Source organism: Marmota marmota, unplaced genomic scaffold (genome assembly GCF_001458135.2).
Source record: "Marmota marmota marmota unplaced genomic scaffold, marMar, whole genome shotgun sequence".
Lineage (NCBI taxonomy): Eukaryota > Metazoa > Chordata > Mammalia > Rodentia > Sciuridae > Marmota > Marmota marmota.
Window position 1 is genome coordinate 38501554 of NW_026000229.1, and position 16414 is coordinate 38517967.

A 16414-nucleotide genomic window follows, 5' to 3' on the forward strand; every position below is an offset into this window, starting at 1 on the left:
ATATATATATATATATATATATATATATATATATATATATATTTATACACACACATACACACTATGCACTCATATATATACACACTCACATATCTGGTTTTCAACCTAAAATTATTACACACACACACACACACATACACACACATACATACACACATCCTTACTGTCAAAAGACAAAGCTTCCTCCAGTCTCTGATGTGACACAGATATTGAAACTATCAGCCAGAGAATTTAAAATAATGATGATAATGAGGATAATTTCCCCATCTTATAGTCAGCTGAAATCCTTAATTAGGCATCCAAATTCCTCTCTGTCAAATAACCTAACATATTCACAGCTTTCAGGGGTTATACATGGACAGGTCTATTGGTGGGTGACATTATTCTACATATCATACATATCATATGTAATCCGAATCTGGAAGACAGAGAAAGCAGGGGCAGAAGAAATACTTGAAGAGATATTGATTGGCCAGGAATTTTCCAAAAATAATAAAAGACATAAACCATAATTCAAGAAAATCACAATATCCTGGACAGAATGTGCACACACAGATCATATTCAAACTTCCAAAAACCAAAGATAAAGAAAAAATTTTGAAGATAGTGAGAAAAAAAGGATACATTACACACAGAAGAACAAAAATAAAAATGGAGATAAGATGGAATTATGAAAAAGAAAATCCAAAATCAGGAAGATAAAGAAGAAAATAGGAATAAAGAACAGATGGGGCAAATAGGAGACAACTAACAAGATGGTAGATGTTAATCCAATCACCACAATTTACATTAAATGTAAAGGTTCTAAGTATACAAGTTAAAACAGACTGTCAGATCAGTTAAAAAAGCAAGTGCCATCTATAGAGAAAGACACTTGAAATATGAAGATGTAGACAGGCTAGGAGTCACTCTTGTTATCTGGCAGATTGATTAAAAGTATTTTCTTATTCCCCTTCACATAATTCTTTTAACCCTAGAGACTTTGCTTTTGGCCACCTTTCAACTGAACATAGAAGGCAAGAAGACATTTAGAAATCCATTCTGCTCAAAGTGGTTGTCTGTTGTTTCTCCTATTATAGTGTTAGTATTACTTAATTTGCTTATACCCTCCTCTTGTATCACATGGAGCTTGCTGAGGGTGAAAATTCCTTTGAAATTCTTCTAACCTTTGTCTGTTCACTTTGGCCTCTTTCTTGGCCACAGTCTGTTTCATTTTCTTTTCTTTTTTCAGGGTTTTATACTATTACCATTTACAGAGTATTTTTGACTTTTCCTTTTGACAAAATTTTGACTCTTGTGAGCACTTGCTTTTTTTCAAGTTTCAGTTTTTAGAATGTTCTGGGTGATCTACTATCTCTCTGTAAAAGCATGACCATGTATCTTTTTACTGCTTTAAGTCTCTGGGGAAGAGAGTAGTTGAAAAAGGGTAATGTACCTATTTTCCCAGAAGGATTTTCAAAGACACTGTTTCCTATGGCTCTTTTGAAATATCTTTTTTTCAATTTTTAAATTAGTCTCTTTAACACACCGAGATTTTTGCTCTCAAAGATGTAAAACCCAATATATCAGTTCAAATGGACAGCTAAATTTAGCTGGGAAAAAAAATGGGTAGTTCTTCATTATTAGTCAGTTGTAGTTAATCGTGTGTGTGTGGCCAATCAGAAATTGGATGTAGGCAGTTCTCTCCTGATAACTTTGATCCAATTCAGGTTCTTAGAGCCAAGCAAGTCAGTTTTAAATGAGAGAGAATGATGGTTTAGAAAATGGAAAGAACATAGTGTTCTTTAGTGTCATGTTCTTAATAACAAATCAGGTTAGGTCTAGGTGTCGCCTAGAGTCTTATGTAGGTGGAGATAAAATGTGACTACAGCACTCTCAGACTTTTCCAGTAATATACTGAAAACAGGTTTTCTGAGTGTGAGGGCAATCTGACTTTGACCTCTATCACTGCTCTGATCTTCAGAGTTGATTTAATCTTTCTGGTGGCTAGGAGGGTATCCCCTTCCTCTCTCATTCCATGAGTGCTCAGGAGAGGAGGACTATCTTCCCCCATGAAGGAGGACCATTCTTTAGTCAAGGGCATATGAGTAGTTGTGCTCCCCTGCTGGAACCTCTAAACAAGCCTTCAAGGTCCATTTTCAGGAGAACATATGGTAGTCATACCTCCAAGACTCCAGACACATCCAAATGTGGTGCTGCATGTGTCTGTCTGCCTTTCTTAAAAAAAAAAAAAAAGGTGAGAAAACAAATTTCCTCATTCACAAGTGTGGATGTGTTTATAAAATGTTCATTTTATTGTCTGTATGATTCCTATGATGGTATATCAGGCACCCTATCCCACAGCTGGAATATTTTGACCTCAAATTATTATTATAACAAATAAACTTAAAGTATGATTTAGAAAAAAAGCAATAAAAAAGCATGCCTGACTTAATAAGGAAGGAAAGATATGGATGGGAATGTGGAATATGAGGATAATGATGGAAATTAATTTAAGGTAGGTTTCAAAAGATAAGAGACCTGAGGCCCACAGCCTGCCCTTTGCAATGAATTTTCCTGCTTGTTCTGTTATTTGAGATTTTATATTCAACATATCCTACCATGTGTTGGGTAGGTTAGGTTGAAAGTTAACATATTAATAGTTATTAACAAATATTAACAGTTACGAGAGAAAAAATCCTAAGTGTTTGACTTTAACAAGAAAATAGCTTACTTGAACAGTGGACTGGAGACACCCCCAATTGTGGAAGCTGAAGAACCCGGCACGCATGCTCCCTCCACGGACAATTTCTTCAAGTTGTCTATTTTATTAATAAGTAGCTACCAGACTTTAAGTCTTGTCTGTAAAACTGAAGTGAGAAAAGATGCCTCAGTCAGACTCTAATCTGTGCTTTTGTGGAGGAATGACAGGCAAAAAATAAAATCCTTAATCAATCGAGTTTCAAATAAATCATTTGTTGTCTGGTGGTACTAGTAAAAACAACTGAATAAATGTGTGTGTGTGTGTGTGTGTGTGTATACAAACGGCTGAGTTCATCTCACAAGTCACCATACTAATATAGAGTTCAGTAGAGATTTTCCTAGAGGCAGCTGGCCTACATACCTACATTCAGTGGCTGGTTTTCCTACTTTGCTTTCCTACTTTCCTACTTTGCTTGTGGGATAATGGGCAGCTGTAGGATATTGCGTTTGAAGAGAAACTGTTGACAGTAAGTTCTGTCTACATCTGAGGCAATGAGGCAGCTCCTTGCCGTGACCTTGTCTGTAGGCCTGAACTCTGCTGTCGCTGCCCGGAACCATCACTCTCCTTCAAAGCACGCTGTGGCTGTCAGCTCAGTTCATTAGAAGCCATTCTGTGAACTTGGGCACAGGAGGTAGCGGTATCCTTAGGGCGTGACTGATTGACCTGATGGTCCTGCTCTCTCCCCAGGCAAAAGTAGAGTAGGCTGCACTACATATCTGAAGACTGGGGCCCTTGGAGATTCAGGGTGAGCTGTACGGCGTCCAGAAGTGGCATTTGTGAAACTTTTGCTCTGGGTCATTATGCTGGGACACTTTCACAACTTGGGTGTCCATTCCCATACCTATTCTGATACTGGTTTAGTCATTCTGATATAGAGGGACATGTGGAGACTACCTACTGATGGACACACAAATTACAAAAGGGGTTGTCCTCCTGCAGGGACTTTTGGTTACTGTTTGTCCACTTATTTTTACAAATTCATTTATTCAACAAATATTTATCAGATGCCTGCTCTGTGCCAGATACTAAGCCAGGTGTGGACTTATAACAGTGAACAAGATTGACATGGTTTTTGTTCTCATGAAATGGAGAGAAAACAAATAACCAATAATTATAAGAACTGCAAAGGATAAAATAGGGTACCATATTAGAAGATAATGAAAGGAGGAGCAGTATTTAAAATAAAAATAAAAAGAGGGTGAGAGAAAGCCTTTTGTAGGTGGCAGCATTTAAATTACTACCTGGATTAAAAGGATCCAGACATATGAGGTTCACGCTAGGCAGTATAAAAAACTTGGGTAAAGACACTGAGATAGGAAAAGGCTTGATGTGTTTTGAGAGCAGAAAAAGGACAGAAGAGCTGGTGCCCAGCAAGCCAGAAGATGGTGTGAGATGAGGGAGGCAGACACCAGATCATGTAGGCCCTTGAGGACCATGGAAAGATGTAATAGACTGAAGGGGATTATGGGATCGGAAACTTAGTTGGAAATAGCCGTCTAGAGTTGGGAGAGGCCTTCTTAGGGACATGAATTTGGAAGTCATCAGCATTTTAATGGAAAAACCACAGGAATAGAGTGTAACCTAGGAAGGGGCTGTAGAAAGAATAGAGGATGGACTGAGAAAAGAAGACCTGGGTAGGTTAGGGGCTGGCAGAGGTGAGAAGGTAGGAGGAAAGCAAGGAGATAGTAGTTCTCTGGAAACCATAGAGGAGAATGCTCAAAGAGAGAGGGCTGACTGTGTCACTACAGCTGAAAAGTCTGGAGTATCACTATTTAGTATGGTAGTCACTAGCTGCATGTGGCCATTCAGCACATGTAACTAGTTCAAATTGAGATGTGTTGTTGGTGTAAAATAAAATGTACACAGGGTTTTGAAAATGGTACAAAAACAAGAATGGAAAATAGTTCATTAGTATTTTAAAATAATGATTACATGTGGAATGATAATATTTGGGATTTATTGGGTTAAATTAAATTTATTATTAAAATTTCACTTGCTTCTTTTTACTTATAAAAAGGTATCTATGATGGGCTGGAGTTGTGGCTCAGTGGTAGAGTACTCGCCTAGCACACGAGAGGTGCTGGGTTTGAACCTCAGCACCACATAAAAGTGAAATGGAGGGCTGGGGCTGTGGCTCAGTGGTAGCACACTTGCCTGGCATGTGTGAGGCACTGGGTTCGATTCTCAGCACCACGTATAAATAAATAAAGGTCTAACAACACCTGAAACAAAATTTTAAAAATTGAAAAAAAGTGAAATGGAGATATTGTGTCCCCCTACAACTATAAAACAAACAAACAAAAAGGTATCTATGAGAAAAATTTAAATTACATGTGTGACCTACAGTGTACTTGTATTGCAGTTGGCAACTTGGAAGTCATTAGCAAACTTGATAACAGTAGACTACCTGAGATTAAGTAATACCCAGCTAATTGTTTATATGCCAGTGATACTAACTCATCATCATCATAATTCCATTTTGCCTAAAATTAAATAACAAAACTTACCACCAAAATGTCACCTACACTTTATGATGTGTGTGCAATCTAATTTTACATAAATTGACAATATGTGAGTGTTTAAATGAAATCCTTTGAAGTCAAATCTGAAAGGTGTTTTAAAAATTCTTTTTAACCTAAATTTTCTTTCTTTCCTTTTCTTGATTTTTTATTTTTAATTTTTATTTAAATTCTTAATTTGTTTTTTTATTTTTATTTTTGCATATCTGGCCAGGAAACTTCATGGTGTTATGGTCAACTTGCCGCACAACAGTGTTCAAATCTGTCACCAACAGGTTCATTAAAAACCTGGCCTGCTCGGGGATCTGTGCCAGCCTGGTCTGCGTGCCCTTTGACATCGTCCTCAGCACCAGTCCTCACTGTTGCTGGTGGATCTACACCATGCTCTTCTGCAAGGTCGTCAAGTTTTTGCACAAAGTGTTCTGCTCTGTGACTATCCTCAGCTTCCCTGCCATTGCTTTGGACAGGTAAGTTCAGGTTGCTAGGGGCTCAGCTTTTATTTAAAAAGTATATTGAAAACTGAGCATCATGAACCAAATGATGAATAGTCAATGTTCCATATGCTGCTTTTTAGTCTGCTTTTGGTAAAAAAAAAAAGGGGGGGGTGTGGAATGAATGTCTAAAACACAGCCTCACAAAGGATGGATTGATTTGCAGCAGCCGTGGAAAATAAGATCCTTACAAAAAGACATGGCATGGGGTTATATGGTGAGGATGCTAGAGCAGAGCTACTGGATCATGGTGTCACATCATCTTGGTTGGAATTGGTATTGCATTGCAATTAAAAGTAGATTGCTCATCTGATTGGTAACATTGCAATTAGGGATCTTTGATGCAGGATGAAAACATTTCTGGAAGAACAAGAGAATGATTCAGTAGTTACTTAACAAATGGCCTATTTGGACCTCATCAGATAACACTAGAATTCCTCTGGACAATTTAGATCCAAGGCTTCATATTGTCATGGTGGTGGTTTTTCCATGTGATCATTTTTAAAAGGATATTCATTTGGAAATGAATCTTATTCTTAGTTATTGCCTTTTATAATTTGGAAGCCAGAGTCCTTGGCTCAAGTTCACACTCTAGTGGCTGATCTAATGCATTTGGTGTTGAACTGCTTGTGTCTGTGAGAGATGTTTTTTTCCACTGCTCCTTGTACTGTCTGGTCTGGTGAAATCTTTTTCCTTTTGAGATGAGGTCTTGCTGTGTTGCCCAGTCTGGCATCTATTTCCTAGGTTCAAGCAGTCCTCCTGTTTCAGTCTTCCCAGTAGTTAGGCTGGTAGGTGTGTGACACTGACCTGGTGGAATATTAAGTTTTCAGCTTTGTATCACAAGTCTTCTTTCCTGGAAGTTTTTGTTTTAAAGTGGTTTTGGGATATAATTTACATATTAGAAAATGTAGCCATTTTAAAGGTACAAGTAAATGAATTTTAGTGTATTTATAGAGTTGTGTAGTCAGCACCCTCCCAATGGGCACTTTGTGGTCATCAAATTTTTTCACAAAGTGTTCTGCTCTGTGACTCTCTTTTGTGCCCATTGAAGTCACTTCCCATTCCCACCCCAGACCTAGGCAACCACAATCTACTTTCTGTCTGTCTCTCTATATTTGCCTTTGTTTGAATATTTCATTTAAGTGGAATCATATAGTATGTGTTATTTCACATCTAGTTTCTTTCACTTGGCATGTTTTCAAGGTTTTACCAATATTATAGCATGAATATTCATTTTTATGGCTAAATAACTTTTCATTGTAAGGTAAACCACATTTTGTTTTTCTATTTCTCAGTTGATGGACATTGGTTTGTTTCCACTTTTTGGCTGTTGTGAATAATGCTGATATGAATCCTGAAAATTTTTAATCATAGTTTTCAACAAGAGTGGGGACATCTTATACTGAATAGTTTTTTACTATACCTGGAAACAGTGCAGTAATTTCTGAGCCTTATTCTGGGCCCTGATCTTAGATATAGAAATATAAAAACAAAAAGAAATCCTTATTATCTTTACATCAGAAGAACTTTGCATTTTTACCTCCATTAACACAAAAAGATAAACAAGTTCTTTTAGTAGAAAAATAAGCTGGGTAAATTCCTGTTTTATTACACAGAAGTCATTTTCAGGAACCAGCATGGTGTGCATGAGGGAGAAGGGAAGACATCCTTTCATTTCTTTTGCAGCTATTGGTTTCATGGCACCAAGTTAGCAAATTAATTGAAAGGCCACCCACACTTCCTGCATCATCTTCTAGAGATGTATTTATAAGAGGACTATGTGCTTGTGTTGTAATACATAATGGAATAAGCAATTGATGGGGGCCTGGGTTTGTTCATATGAGTGAGGAAATGTAAGCAGAGCTAGTAGACTTCTGGGCATGCATTCATGTGTGGGGGTGGAGTCATCACATGTTTATAGACTTGTGATTGGAAATATTGATCTGTATTAAGGAAAAAATTTTTGAGAGTATGCCTCATTTATGCATGTCTTTCTCTTTCTTTCCTTACCAGAAAGAAATCTAGAACACATTTCACCATGTTCCATCCTTTCCTGATCATCCATGGTCACTGTTGTGCTCTCATCACATCTCAGTCTGGGATGTTCCTCCCTGCTGTCCCCCTGCCAGACTCCATCACAATGCTGCTTTCTCTTTGATATTTTCCCAGGTAGCTCTAGGTGTCCCTGTCCTGTACCTGCCTCCAGTAAAGCCATCACTTCCTTGTTTATAATTTTTCATGTACATGTCTTTCTTACCATGGAATTTAGAGACATTCTGTGCATCTTCCATGTTTGTAACCCAGGAATTGCCACAGGACAGGTACAGAGATGGTACTTGTCATGCATGCTTATCTGGCCCCATGAGTGAGTGAACGTCACTGTGTTGGGAGGTCAACTCCAATATTAGCTGACAGAAGAGACATGGGCTGAGTTTAGATGAAGACACTCACCATATCTCTGATGGAAGGTGGCAGCACCTTTATAATATGTGTGGCTCTAGAATGAATTACTCAGTTTTCCCAAATCACTGGTGATAATAAAACAAAGTGCATTTGTTTGAGAGGTTATAGAATCATCAAGCTAAAGCTTAGAAGGAAAAAAGTCTCATCTGGTTTTAGCAAAAAGTTAATTGTGCCAGCATTTTAATACTATCATTTTCTCATAGAGTTATCATGAGAACAATGGCAATTGAGGAGGCATAATTTTTGTTAGCTGGGACTTGTTGGAATCCAGACTTCACCCAAGTTCTTCTGCCCTGAACTGCTTTGAATGCTAATGACATCCACTGCATGGTCGGCTTTGAATATGTGTGTAGACAAATTTCTTCTTGCTAGTGGCTTCAAAAATTTCCCTGAAGAGTCTCTCATCCATGTAAAAATGTAATAAGTTACCTTTTACCCTTAAAGTGGAAAATAGATGTATTTACAGCTCATTTATTTATTTTGGTGTACTGATGCTATGATACTTCTTAGTGTATGATAGAGTTCTCAAAACTTAAGGTCTAGCTTTCTGGATTCCTCTAGTGGTTCCCTGGCTTAAGCCAAAGAGAAGAACCTGACACTTTCCCCCGTCTTGCCTACTTTTGGTAATTTATTTTTCCTTAATTGGCAGAGTATCTTCTGTGAAATTAATTTTGATTGTGTATTGTGCAGGTACTACTCTGTCCTCTATCCACTGGAGAGAAAAATATCTGATGCCAAGTCCCGGGAACTGGTGATGTACATCTGGGCCCATGCAATTGTGGCCAGTGTCCCTGTGTTTGCAGTGACCAATGTGGCTGATATCTATGCCATGTCCACATGCACAGAAGTCTGGAGCAACTCCTTGGGCCACATCGTGTATGTTCTAATCTATAACATCACTACGGTCATTGTGCCTGTGGCTGTGGTGTTTCTCTTCCTGATCCTGATCCGACGGGCCCTGAGTGCCAGCCAAAAGAAGAAGGTCATCATAGCAGCGCTTCGGACCCCGCAGAACACTGTCTCCATCCCCTATGCCTCCCAGCGGGAGGCTGAGCTACATGCCACCCTGCTCTCCATGGTGATGGTTTTCATCCTGTGCAGTGTGCCCTACGCCACCCTGGTTGTTTACCAGACTGTGCTCAACATCCCTGACACTTCTGTCTTCTTGCTGCTCACTGCCATTTGGTTGCCCAAGGTCTCTCTGCTGGCAAACCCTGTGCTTTTCCTAACTGTGAACAAATCAGTCCGCAAGTGCTTGATAGGGACCCTGGTGCAGCTGCACCACAAGTACAGCCGCCGGAATGTGGTAAGTACTGGGAGTGGGGTGACTGATACCAGCCTGGAACCCAGTGTGCGCTCGGGCAGCCAGCTCCTAGAGATGTTCCACATTGGGCAGCAGCAGATCTTTAAGCCCACAGAGGATGAGGAAGAGAGTGAAGCCAAGTACCTCGGCTCGGTTGACTTCCAGGCCAAAGAAGGCACCTGCCTGGAGGGACAACAGGGACCACAGTTTGCACGCCCCACGCCACCCCCAGGCGCAGTAGATTCTGTATCCCAGGTGGCACCAGCAGCCCCTGTGGAGCCTGAGACATTCCCTGACAAGTATTCGCTGCAGTTTGGCTTTGGGCCTTTTGAGTTGCCTCCTCAGTGGCTGTCAGAGACCCGAAACAGCAAGAAGAGACTGCTTCCCCCCTTGGGCAATACCCCAGAAGAGCTGATCCAGACAAAGATGCCCAAGGCAAGCAGGGTAGAACGGAAGATGAGCAGAAACAACAAAGTGAGCATTTTTCCAAAGGTGGATTCCTAGCAAGGATTGTAAATCCCTGGAAGTAACAGAGAACTTCTACATTCCTGCCCTTCCTTCACTGTGACCATGAGTTCTGAGATCTCATTGCAACCCACTGTAGGGTGATTCCTTCTGTATAGGCCAAATGCTTTTGAATGAAAGGGAAATCTATATAAAATCAAAATGTCTATTTATTGAAGGAGTAGACACATTTGTCTCAGTGATCCATGTGCTCATTAAAGTCTACATTCCTCTCTATGGGGTGAAAGTTAGGCAGATTGGAACAAGTCTTGGGTGAGTGCTCCATGTGCATTTCTGGGGGAGTTCTCATTTTTCTGGGCTCAGAAGAGAACACACATAGAGGAATTCCACAAGCTCAGAGGGAGCAGAAACACTAAGGGAAGCCCAAGATAATTTTGGAGTGGAGAGATTACAAAGAAGATGCATATTTGGGTAACTTAAATAAAACAAATAGAAAAACCTTTTCTATTGAGAAGATAGGGTCATGGCATCTGGCATTGTTTCCCTGAAAGTTCAAATTATGTGTCTCACTATTCCTCCCGATATCCTTCATCCCTCTAATTGGAGTATAAGTAAGGGATGACAATTCCACCTCTGGTTGACAAATATGGCCTTAGATATGTTCAGGGGACAAGGGGGATTTTTGTTTTTGATTATACTGACATTCTTTTGACATCATCAGAGCCTTTGAAAAATGGACCTGCATCATTCTGTCATGGCCAGTGTTAGCTGGAAAACACTGCAGGCTCTTAATTAAGGTTTCTTTCTTTCTTTCTTTCTTTTTTTTTTTATTAAACTGTATTTTATTAACAAATGAGAGAGAAACTTAGAGGTGGAGAAGAAAGATTGCTCAGAGGTGCCCATGGCACTGTAGTCTTTTCTCTTCCACATGATCTCATATGAAAGATGCTGTTTCACAATCAGTATGAGTAAAGCATATTGGAAAAAAACATGTTATGGAAACTTTTGGCATTAAAAGGTGGCTGAGAAATGCAAAGTTAGCATGATCTGGGTTCTTTGGAAACATCAACTAAAAATACTTGATTAGGAAAGCTGATTCTGCCCAAAAGACTGGCAAGAGTGACAAAAATGACTCTCTTCTGAGAGAATGGATGCCAGTCTCATTTTCAATGTGTTGTACAACTGTGGTTCTCACAGACAGAGCCATGAACGGAACAGGGAGAAGTAATCATTGTAAAATGCCAAAGCAACACCTAGACCAGGCAAGCTCTTTATTTCCTCCTTCCCAGTGAAGTTTTAGTAGGTGCCAGAGTGGGTGGAAGAAGGAGGGCAGCGTTCTCAGCTCATTAGTCTCCTGGTGGCTCTCATCTCTTCAGGCTGAATTCAGACCTAATGCTTCACTTTTAATGAGGACAAATCAAGTGCCAGCCTACTCTTCTCTCTAGAGTGTTTTGTTCCTGTTAATGGTAGTTACTTGGGGGCTCCAATCTGGTGCCTTGAGAAAGCTTGAAGGGAAGTGGGTGGGTGTCCTCCCTGGCAAACTTCCACATCCCAAAGGCAGTGGTCCTGACACACCCACTCCTTTAAGCACAGTGAGCCCTTGTTCCCTGAAGGAAGCTCAGAGGATGTGTAGGGAATTTCCTTTTCTTTTTTCTCTTGAGTGTTATGTCTTGTGATTCCTGAATGGGAAGCCAAGGATCTTCCCTGCAGAGGAAGCACCTTCTTCTCTGTGCTTCTCACCTTGTAGCCTTGTTTGCTCACAGCAGAAACAGGGAACTGGCACCTCTTTTGAGGCTTTCCTGACTCCTGGACCCTGTGTGCATGCCTCCATAGTTCCTGGCCCTGGTAGTCCATGTTGTGGCCCTTTAAACTTATCTTTCAAAGCCTCATAACTGTTACAGCTTTTATCAAGGGGAAAAAACAATCTGTCGGAAAATTCTATCCACTTTACAAGAATCTGTCAAATGTATCCATTTGGGTGTTGTCCTGATAATATAGATGTGTTGCTAAATAAATTCTGATGAAGCAGAGTTTTTGGTTGGGTGTATTTCTTATGTATATTTGAAGCAGATGGTTGACTTCTACAGGTTATTGCCAGGTGTATTTCTATACTTTTTGAAGAATAATATTTTAAAAATTAAACATCCATTTCTGAACCATCACAACAAAAAGTTGTATGAGCTATGCTTTTCTCCCTTCTTTTCCCTCTTGAGTATTATACCATCTGAACCTCTCTTTTCCTTCATGGTCTCAAATTAAAGTTATTCAGTTTTTCCCCACAAATGCAAATGCCACGTTGCAGCAGCATTTTTCTGTGTTTTTGCAACTGGAAGAGAATGAATTCCCAAAGAAGAAAATGCAACATTTGAATAAATGTCATAAAGGTGAATTTTAAATTGAGTCGGCAGATGGACTGCCCTAATCTTTTTTTTAAAAAAATATTTATTTTATTTTATTTTATTTTTAGTTGTAGTTGGACACAATACCTTTATTTATGTGGTGCTGAAGATTGAACCCAGTGCCTTGCACATGGTAGGTGAACGTTCTACCGCTGAGCCACAACCCCAATCCTGGATTGTTCTAATCTTTAGGTGGAGTTGCACAAGGGAAGACTGGACTGACATCTGTATCCTGCAAAAGAGATTGTCACTAGCATGGTGGTGGGGGCCTTGACCTCCAAGGTCAGATTTCTCATGTTCAAATCCTGGCCCTATTGAAAGAACAAACAAGGCTCGCTGTCGGAGAAAATGCCCGTTTATTGAGGAACAGCTCTGCATATTTATAGAGCCGGGGGTGGTTTGACAGTTATGACAGTTTAATGGTTGAACGGTTTGACAGTTGGCTGGGGTGTTTTCTGATTGGTGGGTAAGGATCATGTGAGCAGCAGGGCTCACCATTGGACGGCAGGATCATGTGAGCAGCAGGGCTCACCATTGGATGGCTCTTCTTGGGGGATGAGGAAGTTAGTCTTTGGAGCCAGGGCGACTCCCAACATTCCCCCCTCTTTGTTATTAAATGAGAGTGGGCGTCGACTCATTGTGGCTGCTTCCTGCTGTGATGGGGCAGCATGGGAGAAAGAGAGGAGGGAAGTAAGGAGCCCCCACAGGAGGGCAGAGAAGACTGGTATCAATGAAGGTTCCTTGCCACCACAGATCCATGATGTTTTCAGTCCATTCGGCATAGGTCTCGACTGGAGGTATCATCAGTAGCCAGGAGTTGGTAATTCCTGAGGAGAAGCTGGTTAAAAACTTGACTAGAAATTTTACCCACCTGAGTCTGAATGAACTTTATGATAGGGGGAAGGAACAGGCACAGGGAGTTTTTATAGCCCAAATCTAATGGGGTCTTGGGTCTGCAAGCTGCCTTGTTGGCACAAGGGGGGTTAAGTGTTCAACCTTGAGTGGGGGGTTGAGTGTTCAGCCTTGAGCAGGGGCTTGGGTGTTTGGGCTTGAAGCAAACAGGTGATAAAGAACCAGACAGAGGGTTTGAGAAGCCAGGTCATCCTGCAGCTAACTTTGTTTGGCATGCCCTGCAGACCAGCCTGTCCTGCACCTAACACCCTCAATTCCACTCTTAATTCCTAGTCCAATCTAGCTCCCTCCCCTCTCTATTAAGGCTGCTCTTCAAACTTTCTCCTACCTGGGTGTACCAGCTTGCTTCTCTCTTTGCCTTTCTCGAAGGCAGCCAAGGGAGGATGGTGGCCCAATGTTACCATATTTCCCTTTGAGAGCAGTCAGATCTCTCCAGGTTTTATGTGAAACACCTCAAATTTAAATACTGATACTTGAAATTCTTACGAAACTGGGAAGGTAAACAAAATATACATGTTCCTCCTTAGGCCCAGAAGGCAACTGGTAAAGTGCTCTCTTATGATCACACTTATTCAGGGGTCACCATACTCTGGACACCTAAGTGGTTTGTCAGAAGGACAACACACAATGGTCCCACTACTGGCCATATTCAAGCAAGTAGGGGGGTTTCTGGCTGCAGGGGGCCCTTAGGGTCACTTGCCTTGAATCTTCAGATACAGGACAAAGAGAGGACCCAAGAGGGGCCAGAAATGAGGGGGAGCATTGACAAGAGTACTTAATGACAGGTGACGATCGTTGGCTCTTCTGATGAAGGTGTAGGAGTGCCGGGCTTAAGCCTGGAAATATGAATCCATGGGGTAAGTTGGTTATTAGACAGCTTGAGTTTGGCCACCAAGGGAGTGCACATAATCACCTGAGCAGGACCCTCCCATTTTGTTTTTAGAGGGGGCTTTTCCCCCGGTGGGCAATAGTAAACAAGTTGACCAGGTGTTGAGGAGGTAGGGTTTTGAAAGAGACTGGGGTCAGGAAGGAGCCAGTCTTGATAGTGCCAGAGTTCAGAGCGTAAATGGAAGAGGAAGGGCAGGGCATAGGTTTCGGAGATAGTTAGGGGTTCTGTAGGCAATCTGGGAGGAATGAGGGGACGGCCATAAATGACTTCAAAAGGTGAGAGATTAGAAGGCTTCTTTGGTAAGGCCTAAATGCACAATAAAGCCAAGGGGAGCACCTTTACCCAGTCCAGGCTTAATTCCATGGTGAGCTTGGTGAGGGTCTAAGGGACCGATTGGTCCTTTCAATCTTTCCAGAAGCCTGGGGGCGGTAAGGGCAATGGAAATGCCAAGGGAGTGATAGCGTGTGAGCCAGTCCCTGAGTTACCTGCGAGGTGAATTCTGGGCCATTGTCTGATTGGATAGAAGTGGGCATCCTGAAACGGGGGATTATGTGAGTAAGCAACAGATCAACTACCGTAGAGGCCCGCTTGTTAGAAGTGGGAAAGGCTTCAACCCATCCCCAAAAAGTATCTACCTATACAAGAAGATATTTATGTTTTTTACTCAGGGCATGTTGATGAAATCAATCTGCCAGTCTACAGCCGGGGTATGACCGCGGGCCTGATGAGAAGGGAAAGGTTTAGGTTTTAATGGAGTATTGGTATAGGTTCTCTGGCAGATCTGACAAGCGGAAGTGATCTGTTGTAGGAGGGTCTTATCACGTGGGGAAAGGGTGAAAAAGGAGTGAAGGAAAGTAGTGAGACTCTGTGGACTAGAATGGAATAGAGAGTGAAGAAACTGGAAGAATTGTTGGGGATCTTTGGGCCGATCCTCCGTGGTAATGAAGAGTAGCAGAGAGGAGGTAAAGCTCTGTAGGGCGGGCGGCTGATTGAGCCACTTGATCGGCCTTGGAATAACCCATAGTAGTAAGGGAGGAGTCAGTTTGGTGGGCCTTGCAATGGATTATTCCCAGTTGGGAAGGCAGCCTGGAGGCTCGTAGTAGGCCAGAAATAAGTGTGGAATTAATGACTGCCATCCCTTTGGTGGTCAATAGCCCCCTTTCTTCCAAATGGCTGCATGGGAGATCTGTATATAGGGAGAGGGTTTTTCCCTCTGCTAGCTCGCATGCCCTTGTGGCAGCTATGAGTTCAGCTTGTTGGTTGGTGATATTGTGTGGGAGAGGTTTTGCCTCTATGATGGATGAGAGGGAAATGACAGCATACCCCACCACTTTAACCCCTTCATGTATAAGAGGGCAGGGGTCCCTCAGAAATGGTGGTAGGGCAGGGTAAAATTGTCTCTAATACCTCCAGGCATTTGTGGATGGGATCTTGTGAGGGAGAAGATGGGAGGAGGAGGGAGGCAGGATTTAATGAAGAGCAGGGCTGAAAATAAATGGAGGGATTTTCAAGGAGAGACAAGGAGGGATAGAACCCTGGAAGGAGGAAGTGACTGTAGCCCCTTGTAAGTGAGAAAATCCTTTAGATGGTGAGGAGATGAGATGGTTAGCAGGGAGCCAAAGGTAAGCTTGTGTGCTTCTTCCTGGAGGTCATGGGCTGCTGCTAGGGCTCTGAGGCATGGGGGCCAGCCCCTGACGGTGGGGTCGATGGATAGGTAAGCCACTAGTGCAAATGTGGAGCCATATTCCTGACCCAGAATGTCCAGACTTTGTCCCTGTTTTTCATGTACATAGAGGGTGAAGGGTCGGGAGAGGTTGGGGAGATGCAGGGCGGGTGCCCAGAGAAGGGTCTTTTTGTAAAGGGCTTCCCTAAGGGTAGGGGTTCATCTTGGGGGCCCTTGGCTAGATTGTATAGTGGCCTGGTGAGGAGGGAGAAATTCAAAAGTAATCCAGGCCCTGAAGTACCCAGCCAAACCCAAGAAGGAGAGTCATCTTTGGTCTTTGGTGTAGGTATAGACACAATAAGCTGTTTTCTGTCTACTGTAATGGTGTTTTTCCCTTGAGAGATAGAGAACCCTAGATACATGCTATTTGGGCCTTTTATGGAGAGGCCCGATATCCCTTTAAGGCCAAGAAATTAAGTAGGAGAACTGTGTCATCTGTTGAGTGCCCTTTGGACAGGCTAGAAGAATTTGTAGAGGTTTGCAAGAGGTGCAGAGAGCAGGATTGGA

At 41.8% G+C, this 16414-nt stretch overlaps 1 protein-coding gene across 1 annotated transcript in view; it reads left to right on the forward strand.

The window, feature by feature from the left end:
• Positions 1-12014, forward strand: part of Gpr176 (G protein-coupled receptor 176) — a 134483-nt gene extending 122469 nt beyond the window's left edge. Inside the window, exons 2-3 of the mRNA XM_048793762.1 lie at positions 5477-5729; positions 8907-12014. Of these exons, the coding sequence (XP_048649719.1) occupies positions 5477-5729; positions 8907-10023 (1370 nt within the window). The 3' untranslated portion in view covers positions 10024-12014. The remainder of the gene's footprint in view (positions 1-5476; positions 5730-8906) is intronic.
• Positions 12015-16414: the final 4400 nt, after the last annotated feature.